This window comes from Molossus molossus, unplaced genomic scaffold (genome assembly GCF_014108415.1).
Source record: "Molossus molossus isolate mMolMol1 unplaced genomic scaffold, mMolMol1.p scaffold_m16_p_8, whole genome shotgun sequence".
NCBI classification, from domain to species: Eukaryota; Metazoa; Chordata; class Mammalia; order Chiroptera; family Molossidae; genus Molossus; species Molossus molossus.
Window position 1 is genome coordinate 46598000 of NW_023425402.1, and position 20274 is coordinate 46618273.

The 20274-nt window shown below is 37.2% G+C and overlaps 1 protein-coding gene across 1 annotated transcript in view; it reads left to right on the top strand.

Moving 5' to 3' along the window:
* AK9 (adenylate kinase 9) overlaps positions 1–20274 on the top strand; it is a 112983-nt gene that overhangs the window by 46198 nt on the left and 46511 nt on the right. The window contains exons 15-22 of the mRNA XM_036249032.1: positions 475–614; positions 8129–8285; positions 9117–9231; positions 12117–12193; positions 13937–14095; positions 16500–16586; positions 17068–17268; positions 17909–18030. Of these exons, the coding sequence (XP_036104925.1) occupies positions 475–614; positions 8129–8285; positions 9117–9231; positions 12117–12193; positions 13937–14095; positions 16500–16586; positions 17068–17268; positions 17909–18030 (1058 nt within the window). The remainder of the gene's footprint in view (positions 1–474; positions 615–8128; positions 8286–9116; positions 9232–12116; positions 12194–13936; positions 14096–16499; positions 16587–17067; positions 17269–17908; positions 18031–20274) is intronic.

Genomic DNA, 20274 nt, shown 5'->3' on the forward strand with positions numbered 1-20274 from the left:
TGTCTCCCTTTCTTCTATCCCTCCAACTTTGCTTATCTCCTGTCCTCTTACTGTCCTATGTAGTCTCATGCTTGTAGTGGGAAGTATTCACCTTGTTTTCTGACTCATGTCTTAGATACCTGTGCTTTAACTTGACCCTTGGAATCATTTGGTGCCTACCTGATCTCCCCAGCTTTCTGAGTTTTGACTCCTGCCTATGACTCCTGAGCATGACTTCTTGCCTCATTCACTTTCATTCTGCTGCACTGACTTTAAGCCACTGTTCTGATATGTTGTGATTTTTGACTTGACATTTTCTCCAGAGTCTATTTCCCCTTTCTTCTAGACTCTAGAGTCTAGAGTGTGCTATCGTCACACAAAGATAGTGCTTTGTTAGGTCAGGTATTAGCAATCATGTTCTATTGCAAATAGAATTGTCCACTAAAATTATTAATAGCACTAGTTTATTAACTTGTTTTACTTTAAACTCAACAGAAGACTCCATAGAAGAGATAACTGCAAATCATCCAGACGTTCTTTCTATAATAAAGGAGACTGTGAAAATGACAAAGGATATGAACTTTGAACAGCCATATGAAAAACATGCTGAAATCTTAGAGGACATCCTGGAAGAGGTAAGAAATCCAGGCTGTTTATTTTTATCATTAATTTAATAAAAACTGAGAAAATGTTAACCTAATATATATATAATTAATTTAGAGTGACAGTATTGAAATCTGTAGCCTTCAAGTTCATGTATATTTTATAGTCAACATTATTATGTATGATGTACTTCAGTGAACAATTGCTGATGCTCTTTGGTGGTTTTTCATTTATCAACAATTATGTTATACAATTTCATAGTTTGTAAATTAATTCTTCATTAACTTTTACTGTTTTTAATTCAGTCAGTTGGTTAAATGTTGGTACAGAGGCCGTTACCAAAGTTATATATTTCATCTAATTAGTTGTAAACCAAGACAAATTTTGCTCCATTGTTAACTTCATCCAACCACCCTGAATGTGTGTTCCTTGAGGAGATGGATGGACACATGAGTGATTTTCCAATCTGAAGGGAAAATAAAGCCTCAGGTACTATATCCTATCGATGGCAAATGAGAAAGCCTATCTTTTGTTTACAAAGAACAAGATATCCATATGGGTCTGTTTTGCACAGACACCTTGAGTAAGCAGAGTAAAGTCAAGGAAAACAAATTAGTTTTGGACTCTCAATGAACTTCTCTATAATTTGAAAATGATGCAATTTAAAATTATTATGTGTGAAAGTATATAACCACTCTGTAACACATTGGGTGGGCTCCTTGAGCCCCAGGTTATATCCAAGGTGAGTTGCTGTACCCATTCTGAACTTCCAATAGAGATCTTTCAGCTTCCTCTGAATTTCTTCAGGTTGTTTGTTCTGTCATCAATTTATTTCTTCAGAAACCCTCTGAGCACCTACAATTTGCCCTGTACTGTACTAAATCCTAGGGATATGAAGATGAATTAAACTCAGCTCTTTCTAAGGAGTTAACAGTCAGGTTGGGGAAGGCTGACCAATAATCCAATAATAGAGTTACTATGTGCTAAATAATAAACAGATAAGTACAAGGTGTAGGAGTTTTACCAAGGTCGGGGCTGTCATCTCTGCCTGGAAGGTGAGACCACATATCCTTGAGCAGGAGACATGCAAATGAGGGACATCTTTAGCCCTCTGAATGTCCCACCCTCTCCTTTCACTGACACATTTCTCCATTCCTTTCAGAATTTATTCTGGAGGATACCAATCTACAGGAAGTACTACTAAAATACTTCTGATAGAGAAATATATGTAGTATCACTAGATACTACATTGTGACTCTGGGATTGCAGGGGAGTTTAAATCACACGAGTTTTCACCATCAAATCTCATATCAGATTGTCTTTCTTAAGAGAACAGAGACCTGTGCAGGAGACTGTTTTATTTGTCATCTATTTTCTGTGATCTCTGTGAATAGGAAACCCATTTTCAAAAAGTAGCTAGTTAGTTACTCATTTTTCACATGTAAAGACATAATCTTAAAATGTCATTCTCAAATTAATTTGTAGATTGAATTAACGCTAATTCAAATCTCAATATATTTTGGAAACTGACAAAATAACTCTAAAGCTGATTTGGAAGAAGCAGTGGTTAAGAGTAGGTAAGAACAGTTTGGCAAAGTATAATAGAGAGATAGCTCTACCAGCGAGCAAAATGTGTTGAAATGCTACAATAGTATATAAACTTGATAGTCATATAAGAATGAACAAAACCACAGAGATGGTACAGAAATAGACTTCAGTAGAGATATAACTTTACTATATCCTAAAGTTTACATCATAATCCAAAGGAAGATTTAATGGTGTTGATAAAATTAATTATTGAGGAAAACCAATTTAGATTGTCACCTTATAAAAAAATAAACCAAAGAACTTCTATGCATAAATGAATGCATAGCCCATGGACACAAACAATAGGAGTGCAGTGAAGCCCTGGCTCATTTGGCTCAAGGATTAGAGTGTCAACCCAAGGACCAAAGGTTCTCGAGTTTGATTCCCAGTCAAGGGCACGTACCTGGGTTGCAGGTTTGATTCCTGTCCCCAGTCAGGGTCATATGGGAGGCAACCAATCGGTGAGTCTTTCTCACATTGATGTCTCTCTCTCACTCTTTCTCTTCCCCTCCCTCCCTCCCTTCCACTCGGAAAAAGGACTTGGGTAGGGCAGGAGCAGGGTAGAGGGGATCAAAGGGTAAAATATGGAAGACATCTGTTGTAAAAGTAAGACATCTCAACAATAAAAGTTTTAAAATGATAATAAATATCATATAAATTAGTTAAGTGTAAAAATGGCATTTTAAAAAACTTATCTTAATTGTTGAATGTATTACAAATATCCCCCTCTTTTCCCCCACTGTTCCCCCCTCCTCCCCACTCTCTCCCCCTTTCTGCCTTTCCCCACAATATATTTTTTTTAATTTTTTTTTTTATCCTTACCCGAGGACATTTTTCCATTCTTTTGTTCAGATAGAGTGGGAGGGAGAGAGAGGAAGAGAGAGAGAGAGAAACATTGGCGTGAAAGGGACACATCGAGTGGCTGCCACCTGCACGACCAACCAGGGCTGGGGACAAACTGCAACCAAGGTGTATGCCCTTAGCAGGAACTGAACCCGGGTCTCTCTGGACCGCAGGCCGACTCTCTAACTGCTGAGCCAAACCAGCCAGGGCCTTCCCCACAATATTGTCTGTGTCCATTTGTTGTGCATATATGCATATAAGTTCTCTGGTTTATCTCTTCCCATCTCACCTACCCCCTTCCCTTTGAGGTTCGTCAGTCTAACAACCAATTTCTACTTCTTAATCCCTTCACCTTTTTCACCCATCCCTCCAACACCCCTCCCATCTGGCAACCATCAGAAAGTTTTCTGTATCTATGTATCTGTTTCTGTTCTGCTTGTTCATTTTCTTTGTAGATTCAATTGTATTTATTGCCATTGCATTGTTCATATTTCTGTTCTTTTTCTTCTTCAAGAAGACTATTATATTTCATTTAATAGTGGTTTGTTGGTAATGAACTCCTTTAGCTTTTTCTTGTCTGGGAAACTATGTCCATCGATTCTAAATGATAGCTTTGCAGGATAGAGAAATCTTGGTTGTAGGTCCTTGCTTTCCATCACTTTGAATATTTCTTGCCACTCCCTTCTGGCCTGCAAAATTACTTTCGAGAAATCTTCTGACAGTCTTATGGGAGCTCCATTGTAGGTAACTAACTGCTTTTCTCTTGCTGCTTTTAAGATTCTCTCTTTGAAAAAAAATAAATAAATTCTCTCTTTATCTTTAACCTTTTTGCATTTTGATGATGATGTGTCTTGGTGTGGACCTGTTTGGGTTCATCTTGTTTGGGACTGTCTGTGTTTCCTGTACTTGTATGTCTGTTTTCTTCACCAAGCTAAGGAAGTTTTTTCTGTCATTATTTTTTCAAATAGGTTTTCAATTTCTTGCTCTCTCTCTTCTCCTTCTGGTACACCCATGGTGCAAATGTTGGTATTCTTGAAGTTGTCCCAGAGGCTCCTTACACTATTCTCATTTTCTGGATTCTTTTTTCTTTTTGCTGTTCTGATTGGGTGTTTTTTGCTTCCTTATATTCCAAATCGATGGTTTCTTTCTTGGCTTCTCCTACTCTACTATTGATGCCCTGTAAATTATTCTTTATTTGAGTTAGTGCATCCTTCATTTCTGACTGGTCCTTTTTTATGCTCTTGAGGTCCTCACTAAGTTCCTTGAAGTTCTCACTAAGTTCCTTGAGCATCCTTATAACCAATATTTTGAACTCTGTATCTGATTGATTGCTTATCTCCATTTTGTTTAATTCTTTTCCTGGAGTTTTATTCTGATCTTTTTTTGGGGATATATTTTTTTGTATCCTCATTTTGGCTGCCTCCCTGTGTTTTTTTCTATGTATTAGGTAAAGTTGCTGTGTCTCCTAGACTTCCTAGGGTGACCTATTATAGTAGGTGTCCTGTAGGGTCCAGTGGCACAGTCTCCCTGATCACCCCAACTGGGCCCTCAAGGTGCACCCCTAGTGTGAACTGTACACCCTTCTGTTGTAATTGAGTCTTGATTACTGTTGGCACATCAGCTGCCAGGACTGGCTGTGCCCACTGACCACTAACCTCTTATTACTTTGGAGGATCAACTGTGCAGGGGCCCATCACACAGAGCAAGACTTAGTTCAGCAGGGCTCTGGTACCTACTGACTCCACTCCTTGAGTGTTTCACTTGTGGAGATGGTTAGGTGATGGCACTTCCCCATTGTCTGAAGCTGTCCACTGGGTGTGCTGGCTCTGAGGCAAGGTCAGCCTCTACCTGTGTTCTACCCAGGGCCACCAGGCATAAGCTACAAAGTAATATGCAAATGGCTGCTGCTTGTACTGGGCTTGGTGGTGCCCAGGCAAAGCCAAGCTGTGGCTTCTAGTGCTGGGCCTGGGGTCAATTATGGAGAAGTATTGGGTTCGCAGAGGCCAGATGCTGTTTGTTTGAGAGAATTTAGGAAAATCTGAAGCAGGAGCCAAGACAGGCCAATCCTATGGTAAAGCCACTAGAAACAGCTTGGGTGGGCCCAACAGTTGGGTGGGGCAGGGCCTCAGGGAATCACCAGGATGGGGCCAACAGTGTGAGCAGGTTGCTGGAGTCCCAGATATGATGCCCCTCTGCCAGCTCCATGTGGGAAGGGCTCACAATGGCCTCTACCAGCACGTCTGTCCGGGAGAAACCTGCCTCTCCAGCTCTCACCCCAATGCCAAACAACTCAGTTCTTCCCCATATGTCTCTGGCACCTTTCAAGCTGCCTCCTCCATGCTAGAACCCAGAAAGAGCAAGTCCTAGTAAGTCAGTGCTTGGGCCCTTTAAGAGGAACTGCCTGGGTCTCTAAAAGCCTCAGCCTCTGTCAGCCCCAATTCCTGCTGGTTTTTACAGCTAGACGTTATGGGGACTTCTCTTCCTGGCACTGGAACCCTGAGCTAGGGAGCCTTGTGTGGGATGGGGGACCCCTTGTTCCTCAAGGAGGACCTTCCCAGCCAAGGTATCCTCCTAATTTTTATCTGCCACATGTGGGTATGCGACTAGCCCGTCTGCGCCTCCACCTCTCCTACCAGTCTCCATGTAGCTTCTTCTTTAATTTTGTAGTTGTAGGACTTCCATTCAGCTTGGTTTCAGGCAGTTCTGAATGATGGTTGTTGAATAGTTTAGTTGTAATTTTGAGGTGGTTGTGGGAGGAGGCGAGTATCATGTTCACCTAGGCCTCCATCTTGACCAGAAGTGAAAAATGGCATTTTTTTTAACTATAAGAAAGTATAGTAATATTGGAATGGTCAAGTACTCTATGAAAATCAAAATTTTAAGGCAAAAGTCAAATTGGGGAAAGTATTTATAATAAAATTTATAATAAAATGACAGTAATTTCTTAATATAAAAATTTCTTGCAAATCAAGGAAAATCTAATATCCCAATATAAAAGCAGGCAAAAGATATAAACAGATTATTTTATCAAAGAAAAAATACAAAAGGTTAATTGAAAAATTTTAATGTTCAAGTTTCAATAAAAATATGAAAATTAAAACAATGAGATATAATTTCTCTGCAAAGTTGGCAAAATGTATTTAAAACATTTATATTAGTGAGGCTGTAATGACATAGTCACATAGCAGAAATAAAAATTGATACAGACACTTTGGAAGCAATGTTGCAATGTACATGCTAAGCCAAAAGATGTTTATTTCTTATTCTCTTTAACCTAAAAACACGTCTTCTAGGAACCTAGCCTAAAGAAATATATATTTGGACAAAGGTTTGTACATACAGATATTCACCACATGAGTACAATGGTATAATAAAATTATAAATTATATAAATATTTAACAATAAGAGAATGATTAAACAAATTAAGATTTATTCATTTGATAAAATACTATAAAATCATTAAATTTTTTTTCAAAAAAATTGAGATGGGGAAACTATAAATTATATGTTATTGCTTTAATTTTTTTTTTTTTATTCTCACCTGAGGACATTTTTCCATTTTTTGTTCAGATAGAGTGGGAGGGAGAGAGAGGAAGAAAGAGAGAGAGAGAGATGTCACCGTGAAAGGGACACATCGAGTGGCTGCCACCCACACAACCAACCAGGGCCGGGGACAAACTGCAACCGAGGTACATGCCCTTAGCGGGAACTGAACCCAGGTCTCTCTGGACCGCAGGCTGACGCTCTAACTGCTGAGCCAAACTGGCCATGGCAATATTGCTTTAATTTTTATATCTTTGAAACTTGGATAGTAGCATTTTTATTAATCATTTATATTTTTTCCAGCTTTATTGAGATATAATTGACATATAATATTGTATTAGTTTAAGGTATACAACATAATGATTTGATATATTCATATATATAAAAATGATTATCACAATAAGTTTATTTAACATCCATCACCTCAAACAGTTACTCTTTTTATCTGTGTGTAGTAATAATCTTAAGATCTACTCTCTCAGCAACTTTCAAATATACAATACCACATTGTTAACTATAGTCACCTTGCTGTACATTACATCCTTAGGACTTATTTATCTTATGACTGAAAGTTTATTCCTTTTGACTCCCTTCACTTATCCGCCCCCCGCCCCCCACCCCCCACTCTAGCAATCACCAATCTGTTCTCTGTTTCTGTGAGTTTAGTTCTTTTAAATTCTACTTATAAAGGAAACCATACAGTATTTGTCTTTCTCTGTCTTATTTATTTCACTTACATTTCTTCTCTATAGCTTTTTTTTACCCTCTAAATCTCTTATGTTACACGTTTCAAAGTGTTTACAATTTTTTTTCTAAAGACTCTTCATTCAGACAGAAATTCATAAAGCAAATAATCTTAAATTCTATATAGGCTAGAGGGTTATACTTGCCATCTCTTGCCTTTTGACTTACTTCTAACATTCTGAAATTACCTGGTGTCACACAAACTTGTTTAAAACCCTCAGAATTGGTGTATTCACAGATCCACATTACTAATTTTCATACTTACGTTGAAGCTACTGCTGCTTGGTGGCAAGTTGGGGAGAGTTTAGCAAAACTCATTAAGCACCTGCAACATTTGTTTTGACCAATTCCTTTCATGGCTATTAGTAACCATCTCAGAACTCAGCTTTCTCCCTGAGGGATGAGAAGCAAAGGGGAAGTGAAGAGTGTTGTCATTAAAAAAGGCAAGCTGGACTTAGGACCTTACTACTCAAAGAGTGTGCCATAGATCATCATCACCTGGGAGCATGTTAGAAATGCAGACTCTCTGGCCTCACCCCAGACCTTCTAAATTAGGGTATGAATTCTGTAATATTGAATAGCATATAACAGAAAATGTGTTGTTGTATTCATTTAATAAAGGCTTTTGCTTTCCATTCTAAACTTTTAAAACTTATAACTTTCTTGCTTTAAGTTTCTCTTTTGAAATTAAGTGGCTCTTTTTTTCTTCTGAAAATTGGAAGAACTCAGAAGATAGTTGGTTATGGTTTACAAAAAGTGATATATCAAGGTAGCAACCTTGACTTGTCTAGCTATGATGGTAATATCAGTCTGTCATTTTTTTTTACAGGTCACTGAAGAAAACAAGAACAGGTTTTCTGGGGCCCCAAAATATGGAGGATGGGTACTGGACAACTGCCCTATTACTAAAGAACTGTGGACAGTCTTAGTTGAGAAAGGACTTACACCAGATTTAGTAATCTGTTTGTCAGATACAGAAAACAATGGTTGGTAAATATTTGTCATGTAAATTTGAAAGTGAAGTTTTTGGTACTGATAATATTTTTAGTTAAAATATAAAATGGAAAACTCTCCACCCTCACTAAGTACAAATACCACCCAGCAATCCTTTACAGCCTAGAGATACACAAAATGAGGCATCCATCCACCGAGTAGGTGGCCAGGGGTAGTGTGCTGGAGCACTGGATGTTCCAACAGGCTCTTGTAATTATTCTTTGGAGCTAAGAATTTAACACCCCTTCTCAGTCAGCACTATAAACTCTAAATGAAATATATATATTAGGCTGAGGGAAAATATGATATATTAGTCTTTCTCCACCTCAAATGGGACATGTCAAGTACATAAAGATAGCAGAACTAAATTTTAATTATTCTGTCACTTTGTACAAAGCTATAATAATCAAAACAGTATGGTACTGACATAAAAACAGATGCATAGGCCAATGAAACAGAATAAAGAGCCCGGAAATAGACCCACGTATATGTGGTCAACTAATCTTTGACAAGGGAGCCAAGAATATTCATTGATTTTGCATTTTAGGAAAATATACTTGAAAAGAGTTTCCAGAGTGAAAATATAATATACTACATTTTTCATGTTTTAGTTGTTTGTAACATGCCAATATATATCTTTTAAATGAGATTTAAGATGGTTTCTTAATATTTTAAAGAATCTGGGCTCTATTTAAATAAATGTTCAAAGGAAAATATATTTGGATATAGGCCGAATTAATTTTTTATTGTTAATTTTCAAAATATATCTCACTATACTTTATAGAGCTTCAACATTAATATTATTCTGTTTCTCTATATTTCAGGAAAATATTTACTCAATAGGCTGTATTTAGAGAATAAATCTGAAATTGACTCTAAGATATTAGAAAGATTATTAGATGATCTACAAAAGAAAAAGACAGAGGAAGAAGCAGCAAGGTAAAATCTGCCTGGCTAATAAAACAGGTTAATGAATCATTTATGAAGCTGTTGAAGATCTACTCACAATTTATATTTATGAAATCTCTTTTAATATCAAAATAGTAGTATAACTGATCCAATTCTAATAAATTTCAAGAAAAACAATCATTTCACAAATACTTTCAGAATCTCTACAGAGTTGTGGGTGTTTTCACAGTCCCAAATCAAATTTATTATAAATCAAATATCGACTCTCAAGAGACACTGCAAAATAAATAAGCAGAGATAAGATTTTTTTTACCATATTTACCTGTGATTTAAATAATTTTGCTAACTAGAATTCATAAATTGAAGAAATAACATGATAAAAAATAAATGAAAATACACTTGTGTGATATGACTAAAATCCAAAGCCCAACTATGTTCTAATAAGGAAAAGAAATGTCTAGTTACTTACTATACTCAGAGGCTTAACATCAAGTTTATTCTCCAATGTGGATGCAATGAAGTTTTAGGAATGTAAACATATATCTTTGTGACTGGGGTCAAGACTAAACTTTAATAAACTATGAAGTCCTTCACAATGGGAACTAAAGTATAATAAGAAACAGTGACTTCATTAGCTAACTGTCCTTTCGTGGTGAAATATGCTATTAAATACTTTAAGTTTTAGGTTGTTCACTGGGATTCCTAATTGTCAGTCACAAAAGCCAAGACATTTAGTAACTAAATTTCATGTTAGTCCACTAAACCTCCTACAATTAATGATGGCACCTGTAGGAGCCTTCTCAAATGCTATTTTCTTTTCCCCTTCAGATATTAACAACTTTAATTGGGATTTAGGAGAGCTATCTAAACTCTGGAAATTATGAATCTATTATCTGGATTATTGGGAAATAGAGGGCAGATAACTGATAAGTGTGTGTCAGGGGCTTTTTTTCAGTGTTCATTATTCATCTAAGTCAGCAATGTTCAACCTTTTTCATCCCATGGCACACATAAACTAATTACTAAAATTATGCAGCACACCAAAACATATATTTTTTGCTGATCAGACAAAAAAATAGGTATAATTTTTATTCATTCCCACCTCAGACGGCTACTGTGTTGGCTGTGTCATTTTTTTATTTGACAATCTAAGGGAAAAGAGATCAGTGCCCGTGACTAAAATAATCAGGTATTGATTGCATGTTTTAAAAGTTGTTGTGGCACACCAGTTGAAAGTCGCTGATCTAAGTTAACCATTTCTTTAGGAACTTAACACAAAAATGTACAAAGTTTAGTTAGACTAATTAATAAAATTATTTGATATATAGACTAAGAAGTATTATTAATTTTGAGAACAATTACAAACTGATTACATATATTTATAGCCTTTAAATGTGTGTTACAACTGAAGCTACAATCTTTAGGATTTAAGGGATTACCTAATTTCTTTCTAGTGTATGAGAAATAGTCAAATATTTGAGAACAGATGAAGATATTGACATAAAAGTAAAACAAAGTTTATATGATTCCTAGACTGAGGTATTTTAAATATATAAAAAATATATACAACTATAATTTTATAAAGGGAAAAGAGATCTTCACGTTCTCCCCACTATTCTTTTACTATATAGAATTTTCTGAGCAATCTCTATAATCAGTTTTTACTTCGTTTGATTCAAAATTTGTATATCTTTATAAACTTCTTTATATTAAAGACCTGCCCAGACTGAAGCAGACTTTTCTATGTTTCTGTATGTCGCCTTTTAAATGTTTATTTGATTTTCTTGAGTTTTAGAAAGAGAGGAAGGGAGAAGGTGATAGAGACAAAAACATTGAGAGAGAAACATAGATTAGGTGTCTCCTGCACGCCCCCTACTGGGGATCAAGCCACAACCCAGACATGTGCCCTGACCAGGAATCAAACCAGGACCTGTCAGTCCATGGGACCACGCTCAATCCACTGAGCCACACTAGCCTGGCAAAAGTATACACTTTTTTACTTTTGATATATATTGCTTTTCTGTGCCATTTTACTAACTTTTCTTATACTAGTCTTCACCTTTAAGGCAAGTTTAGTGCTTTAACCCTAATGAAAAACATTCCCTCCAGATATTAAAGTTTCCATACTCCGAGTCTCTTTAAATTTCATCATGACTGTGTTAGAAAGAAAATAAATCAGAAAAGAATTGTTCTTATTGCAAAGATAAATTTACAAATTTTCTATTCAATATGAAAAATAATTTAAATGCAAAAAAATTAAATTAAAAACTCATAATGCCATCCTCCAGATTATAACTATTAACAATTTGATTTGTTCCTTCTAGTCTTTTATTGTTTATATACATTTAAAATACAAAATTAAAATTATATTATACATAGTTCTATATTATACTTTTTTCACTTAAAATTATATTCTAAACATTTCTCAATCAGAAGGAAAAAAATGGCACAATTCTCTCATTTGCCTTTTCAACCTGTAGTTAGTCCTTTATTAATTTTGCCAGATTTCCTAATAAATAGCCACAGCTTTTCAAAGTGCAACATTCCAAACTTTCTTCCAAAAAACATACCCTGCCCTGGCCAGTTTGGCTCAGCGGTTAGAGCGTCCACCTGCGGTCCAGAGAGGCCCGGGTTCGGTTCCCGCTAAGGGCACGTACTTCGGCTGCAGTTTGTCCCCGGCCCTGGTTGGTCGTGCGGGTGGTAGCCACTCGATGTGTCCCAAAAAACATACCCTGAATATTAACTGACCTTAGTATGAGTAAATTAAACACTTAATTGTGAAGTAAAAATACAATGACTATTATAAACAGTTTACTCTTTATTTTTACTACTCTAAGCCTTAAGTCCTATAATTTTATGAGCTGTTTGAATTTCCAAAGATAATTAAATTGTGGACTTTTTTTTTTTTATTTCAGAAAAGCCAAAGAAGAGGCATTGAGAATAGAAGAAGAACATCAAAGGCTATTGGAAGCTATGGATGAGAAATTGAAAGGCAAGCAGAGAGGGATACGACTAATAATGTGTCACACCAGTTGAAAGATAATGTGTCATTTAATTTTGTAGTATTGTTGTAAGCAACTGCGGTATTTCAGTGAATTATAGACAGGGTGACCACACTTTTTTATTTGCCCATGGGAGTCCAGGTTTATGGCTATGATCCTGAAGTACTTATTTGACCCCCTTTCATTCTCAACGTCTTCCATTTTGGATAAAAATTATATGGTCACTGGAATAATGGGTTCATAGGTCAAAGATACACATACCTACTTACTCATGCACCCTCTAAGAGGGGTACACAGCAGGAGAACTTGCAGCGTGCCCTAAAATGGTTGATCTGGTCATAGATGACATGGCTATTGGGATTACTTCTACTAGAAGGATCCTGCAGAAGATGACAAAACAGTCAAACTCTTACTATACCCCATTGTCTTTGCACTTAAACTTCTATTATAGAAGAACTTAATCAACAAGTTTCTGTTAAGACTGGAGTTCTTAACCTGAGGTCCACGGATAAAATTCAGGAGTCTATGAATTTGAATGTGATTCTTAGAAGGTACTCACTGGGAGGAAGGAATTCCCACAAGGATCCAGAAGTCAAGTTCATTTATTTTTTCCCATCATCTTTGCATAGAAATTACCTAGTTTTTCAGACAATTTAATAAATATAGTAAAGGAATTGGGAAGATGGATTTTTCTGACTCCACCATTCACTCCATCTTCTTCCTGAAAGATTTCCATGCATATATTTCTGATAATGGTCATCAGCAACTACAGAAAATTTGAAGTATTGCTTTTTAAATGTCCATTTAACATATTGATTAACATGCTCTATTACTTATTATTAACTATAAGAAAATATAGAGTCTAGCTCAGTGCTGCCCAATAGAAATATAATGCAAGCCATATATGTAACTAAATTTTCTAGTAGTCACATAAAAAGTAAAAAAGAAACAGGTAAAATGAATTATATTTTATTTAATATGCTATATCCAAACTACTGTTTTGCCATGTAATCAATGCAAAAATTATTGATATAGTTTAATTCAATTTTTATAATATATTTTTAAAAGATATTTTAATTGATTTTTAAAGAGAGAGGAAGGGGGAGAGAGAGAGAGAGAGAGAGAGAGAGAGAGAAACATCCATCTGCTGCCTCCTTCATGTCTCCTGCTGGGGATGGAGTCTGAAACCTGGGCCTGAGTGGGAATTAAACCTGCAATCTTTCAATACATTGGATGATGCCCAACCAACTGAGTCAGGACTACATTCAATTTTTCATACTAATTCTTTGAAATCCATTGTGTATTTTATGTTTACAACGCATCTCAGTTTGGACTAGCCACATTTTAGGTGCCCAATAGCCATATCTTGTAGTGGTAAGTGTTAGACAGTGTAGTTCTAGCCATTTCCTTATTGAATGGACATTTGGGCTGTTTCCAGTTTTTTACTATTATAATATTTGGGACTGCTATAAACATTTCCTGTTTTAAATGAACCCTTAGACTGGTGCTCCCAATGCACTGAGTATATGACTATAATTCCATACCACTACATTGTAATAGGTAAAATATATAGAAAATGTATCTCTCCCCCTCATTAACCCCCATGCTCCAGCAGGGCAGGGGACCACTCCTCTTTGTTCTTTGGGTCTCAGCACTTATCAGAGTGCCTAGCACCCAATTAATATTTGCTGATCTAATCTGAATGATAATTTATTTCTTCTCACTTTTCCTAGAAGTGGAAGAAGCTGAGCTTGAGGCTTTTGAGGAGATTGAAGGTGAGGAGACTGATATTCCTGAAGGGCCTGAGGCCCTTGAAGTAACCGAGGAGACCAGCGAGTTCTTACCTGAGGAGCCTGAAGTGTCCGAGGTTCCTGAAACAGAACCTGAATCAGGTTAGACTTTATCCTTAATTCTACTCATGTCCATTGGTGTGTTTGTGTGTGCATATGTGTGTATATATTAAGAAAATAGAAACAGGCTAAAAATGGAGAAATGAGGCCCCCAAGAGCAGCCATTTATTCCAAATGTCATGGTTTGCAGTACCGGAGGAGAGCGCTGCTGCTCTGCCCCATCTGGTACTCAGGAACAGGGCTGTCTACGTCATTAGTGGGGCACATTGTTCAAAACGCAGGGAAAAAGTGCCGTTAAAGGTACTCAAATATAAAGCTTTTTTCTTCCATAATCTCTCTCTCAACTTCTCATGGATTGATTTTTACTTGTTATTTAATGTCATCCTAAGTAAAGAAATATTAAAATGTTAAGATATTAGCATGAATTTTACCATTCATCTTTATATTGTGCAATGCCATTTTTAAATGACAATCAAAGAACATTTAATTCCTATGCAGAATCACTGAAATTGACACAATTCATATCTGGTAGCTCGTACATACATATGTAGTTCATTCTTACCAGAATACTAGTAAGTTTTGTGCACAAAGCAAACTCAGCTTTTTATTTCACTTCTTGATATGCACATATTCTACCAACACTCTCTATCTTCAGCTTCCTGGTAATGAAAGAAGGACTGAAAGAAAAAACACTGGGTTGCCCTGTCTTTTCCTTTCCTTCTCATTTTCAGCCTATGTGTTTAGTTACTACCGGAAAGTGACATGAGTAAGAAATGGGGTTCCTTGGTCATTCTTGTCTCTTTGAATGCTATCACCTTCTTTCTGCATCTGAAGCAAGTTCTGGTTCAAAGGGAAAGCGTAGTCTCTCGGGTCTATCAGCATCTTCCCCAGCCTGCCCCCACCACTCAATCATACTTACTCCCACACATCATGGGTTCCCCCAGAATTCTATACTCATGACAGGGCATCAGGAACTCTCATGAGAATGCGGTGGCAAGGACTGGCTAACACATATTGTGTATATCTCTGCTCATATGCATGCTCTATTGTCCCATTGAGCCCCTTTGGATTTTGTTTCCAAAACAAAGTTCAAAGATAAAACTATTAAAAAGTTCAAATTGACAACCAAAGAGCACTAAACTAAGTGTGAGGCCATTCTGAGTGAGAGACTGTAAACTGCTCAGGTCTCACACCCATGGAGTCTGCCCTGCTGCAGCAGTGCAGTTTGGTGGGTGGGGCAGGGCAAGACAGAGTCTTTGGGCAATGAAAGTCATTCTCAAGATGGGAAAGTGGGCCTTAAGCAGCAAGACAGTGGGGTACCCAGCACGATGGGAATGAGGTTCCTAAATGCACAGTTAGTATTGGATTAGAAACTAATGCTGCGAACTAAAGGTCTTCAAATACCCGCAAAGCCTGGGGCAATTAAGGACTAGGAACTTGCTATCAGCTGGTAAAAGAACCAGGACTAAGGGGGATTTTCACACTGAGAAATCTCAAGTTCAACATAGATCATTTTTACTACAGGGGTTGACATTAGGTTTATGGGACAATAAGTACAAAATCATATCCCTTGTGCCCAACAGAGGAGCTAGCAGGATGAAATACCTAGTTTCCTTTTAAGAGTCCCACACTTCTGTTGACTTGTGCAGCCACCCAGAAACTTTAGTATTTTCTTTTGCAGGAAGACAGGCCATAAAGTACCAAAATTAAATAAATAAAGGAAACAGACATCCATTAAACATGACATATCAAACATATACCCAGAGTGTCTCATAAGTAGTATTTACTAATCTAACAGGTCTAAAGGACAATTTCGTTTTACTGCCTTTTATCTCCTTACTGTTTCTCCCAGGGAACCTCCTTTGGGTGTTCTAAAGCCAGCCTCCTACTCCATTTAACATCAATTCTAGCTCATTGCTGTAGACAGGACTGTTATCAGTCAGAATTGTATCAGTTATTATTCTGGTCATTGTCCATCAGTATGTTTAAGAATATCCTTCATGCCCTGGCCGGTTTGGCTCAGCGGTTAGAGCGTCCACCTGCGGTCCGGAGAGACCCGGGTTCGGTTCCCGCTAAGGGCATGTGCCTCGGTTGCAGTTTGTCCCCGGCCCTGGTTGGTCGTGCGGGTGGCAGCCACTCAATGTGTCCCTTTCACATCGATGTTTCCCTCTCTCTCTCTTCCTCTCTCTCCCTCCTACTCTGTCTGTACAAAAAATGGAAAAATGTCCTCGGATGAGGATTAAAAAAAAAAAAAGAATATCCTTCATTTTCCATCTTATACTATTAGGTATTCTTAGGCCATACATTTTCTAACAAGAACTGTATTTTCAATCAGACATATCATATACAATTTAAACTGTGTTTTGAAATTTTCTTTGTGCCAAAACTTTCATAAAGAAACAATGTTTTAATGTTCAAACACTAACTATTAGATTTCTTTTCTAAGCATATGATCCTACTGAGGAAACTACAGTTGGGACAGAAATTCCAAAAGAATCCAAAGAGGGCCTGGAAACTAAATTATATGAAACAGGTTAGCTTATAAAATAAAAGTAGTTAGTGCATGAAAGTGCATTTTGTATTCTCCTACAATGGGCCTACTCCCTTATTTTAGGCATAGTTCCAACTTTCTACTTACTGCTTTTTATATTGTATGCCAGTTGATGTAGTATATTTATTTAGCTTATTATAGTAAAAATATATCTAGCCAGCTTATAACACTGTTTTTCATCAAATTTTATTTTATACATTTTATTAATAGTTAAAGTTACCATATGAAATACATGGTAATTGTCCAAATAATTTTATTAATAGGTAATAATTCATCTACAAACAATACACAGAATAGAGCATAATTAAAATATGAATTTATCAATATACATTGCTGAGAACAATATGTTTATTTCTTTCCTATGTTTTTAAAATATTATAGAGTATAAATTATTTTGGCAATGTGGGTCAAGATACCATGTTTGAGGCCTCTTTTTTTCTTTTCTTTAACCTTTATTCAAAAGTTGTGCTACCTGAATTTCCTGAAGACAGTTACCCTGATGTTCCTGAAATGGAACCACTTAAAGAGAAGATTAAATCTTTCATCTCCAACTGGAAACCCACAGAAACAGTAATCGCTGACTCTTTCGTCCCAATTTTCAAGTTGGAGATTGTTGGCAAAACTCCAGAGGAACTACTTCAAAAAGCAGTTGAGATTATGGAAAGTAAGGGCTGTAATCCTAACATTTACTGTGAAGAGCAGGTAATATTATTAAAAGCCCTGTGCAAGTTTAAAACCTTTTTTGATGGTCCATAAAGGGAAACATTCAACATATCAAGTGATGATGGTTAAAGTATTTAACAACTCTCATAACGCAGGCACCTGCCAATCAGAACAGCTGTGGGCCAGAAACAGCACCAGCCAAACTGGCCAGTTATTGCCTTAAAAATTCCAAAGGTAGCCCTGGCCGGTTTGGCTCAGCGGTTAGAGCGTCGGCCTGCGGTCTGGAGAGACCCGGGTTCGGTTCCCGCTAAGGGCACGTACTTCGGTTGCAGTTTGTCCCCGGCCCTGGTTGGTCGTGCGGGTGGCAGCCACTCGATGTGTCCCTTCACGTCGATGTTTCTCTCTCTCTCTCCCTTCCTCTCTCTCCCTCCCACTCTATCTGTACAAAAAATGGAAAAATATCCTCAGGTGAGGATTTAAAAAAAAAAAAAAAAAAATTCCAAAGGCCAAGTTGCCTACACATTTAAACTAAGAGATCAGTCACTACAATTAATTTTCCTAATCTTTAAATACTGTAATATATGCAAATATCATTTTAGCACAAAATATCTTCCTACGTGTTTCTTTTTTTCTTTTTACAGAACCTTTCCAATATGCTGCATGGGAGTTAAACGTTGAAGATTTTGAGGAAGAAACAGACGACTTTCAGGCTGAAGCGGAGGGTTATGAGGAGCTAGACGAGGAAGAGGAGGAAGAGGAAGAGGTCTGAGTCTTTTATTATTGCTCCTTCACATTGGTACATCACTGAAAGTGCACGTATCCTGAGTTGCAATTAGCACTCTTGGACCCCAGGATTCCTCAGTTTTACTAAAAACATTTTCTTTTCTTTCTTTCTTTTTTTTTTTTTTTTTAAGAATAGTTTGTATTGATTATACATTGTTCATATATTTACACAGAAACATTTTAAACACACTTTGCCTTCATCCCAGCTTCCCTTGATCCCTGAAATGCCAGGGCTGCTTAGACAGTTTGTTATACCCATGAAAAAAGAAAAGAGAAATCTTTTAATTTTTTCTTTCATGGAGAAAGCTATATATATTAGAGCCAGAAATATTTTATAAATTTAACAGAAGTAAGTGTTCTATGTAAAATACAGCAATGGCATATTTGAGAGGCTGATTGCATGATATTAACAAGTGGTATTTTCAAACAGAAACAACTCATGTTAGGCGCCGATCTATTCCCTTGTCACAAGAATTTTGATAACCATCCTCAATTGATAGCTACCCAATTCAGGCATCTATCAATAATAAAATAGGAAGTTTTTTAAATTTGGGGCTTTATGAAGGAAACAAAATGATGTAATAAATTAGATAAACATACAGTTGTAATTAAGTTAAACCCAAATATGTGTGTGTCAAACAACAAATGTTATATAGTGTGATTCTGATAACTTTCAGTCAGAACGAATGGCTCACAGCTACGGATTTTCTCCTGCCTATATTCAGATTCTCTTTTTTCAGTCTTCCTTCTGCCGTTCTTCTGTGTCCTGTTCTGTTCTGCAAGAGAATGTCTCTTTCTTGTGTCTGTAGTATATAAAACTTCTCTTTTTGATAATAGTGTCCTTTCCTCACTTCTATTCTTCCTAATTTACCACAATACAAATTTGTTTTTCTTGTTGGATTTGGTTTCCTAAGGTGGCCACAAGAAAGTGCCACAAACTGGAAGACTTAAAATAACAGAAACTAGTTATCTCTTGGCCTCCAGGCCAGAATTCTGAAATCAAGGTGTCAGTAGGCCCATGCTTCTTCCAAGGCTCTAGGGAAAATCTTCCCTTTCCTGTTTCAGCTTCTGATGGCTCCAGATAATCCACAGCTTATGACTGCTTACCTCCCTTCTCTGCCTCTGTCTATTCATGGCCTTCTCTTTCATGTCTTTTCCTTCTCTTCCATGTCTTCTCCTTCTCTTTTAAGGACACTCATCATTGGATTTAGGGACCACCTAGATAATAAATTTAAATATCATCTTGAGATCCTCAATGACATCTGCAAAGATGTTTTTTTGTTTTTATTCAAACAAGGCAGATAAGGATGCCAGGGGTTCTTAGAAATTTATCTAGGAGGCAAAAGAACACTCTATCCTGACATCCACCTGGAAAAATAGCAAGAAAGAACTTTCTTCTCCCATCTCAGTCAGTCTCTTTGATTAATCATAGTAACTAGAGGACTTAGTATGTGATTGAACTAGCCTTGGTAACATGCCCACCCATGACTATGAGGTAGGGAGTTACTGTGATTGTCTGGTCCACTTGAGTTCCTTGAAATGTGGAAGAAGCAGTTCTCCATAAGAAGAGGGAGAAAGGTTATCTTACTAGAAAGGAGAAGAAAGGTGCTATACAGACAAAAGCAAAAGGTATACATCACATCGTAAGAAAAATTGTGGGAAGATATGTACTAAAATCTCAACAGTCATTTTGGGAATGAGATTTACCCTCTTGCCCGAAACAACTAAAAACAAGATAAAATATATGAAACAGTTTTCAACACATTGACATGAGGCAGTGACGTGCAGTGATCCCAGAGAGATGGGGCAGAGGGAATGAGGTGCACCCTGCTATTTCCCCAGCTTACTATCTGTAAGGTCATGTACCTTGTCCAGGCCATGGTTTAGGGAGGAAGGACCCAGGCACAGCCTGGCAGACTTTGTTGTTGGAGGAGATAGAGCAGAGAATCCCCGGGCACCAAAGCAGCTAGAGTTCACAGGGACAAGACCAGAGAGGAAAGAAGTGCACAGAGGGAGAATTCCAGAGACCTGCAGAGCAGAGTACTGATCAGATTTGCCCATCAGAAAGCTGTTCCGGGCTGGGGAAGTACCACCTGATGAGATTAGAGGGAAGAGTACTTTGATCTCATACAGGGCCAGAAATAATGCCTGTTCCCACTAACCACTGGGTAGTACTAACAGGGTCTAAGCCTCAGGAATGGGGATAGTTTAACCTGGAATAGTA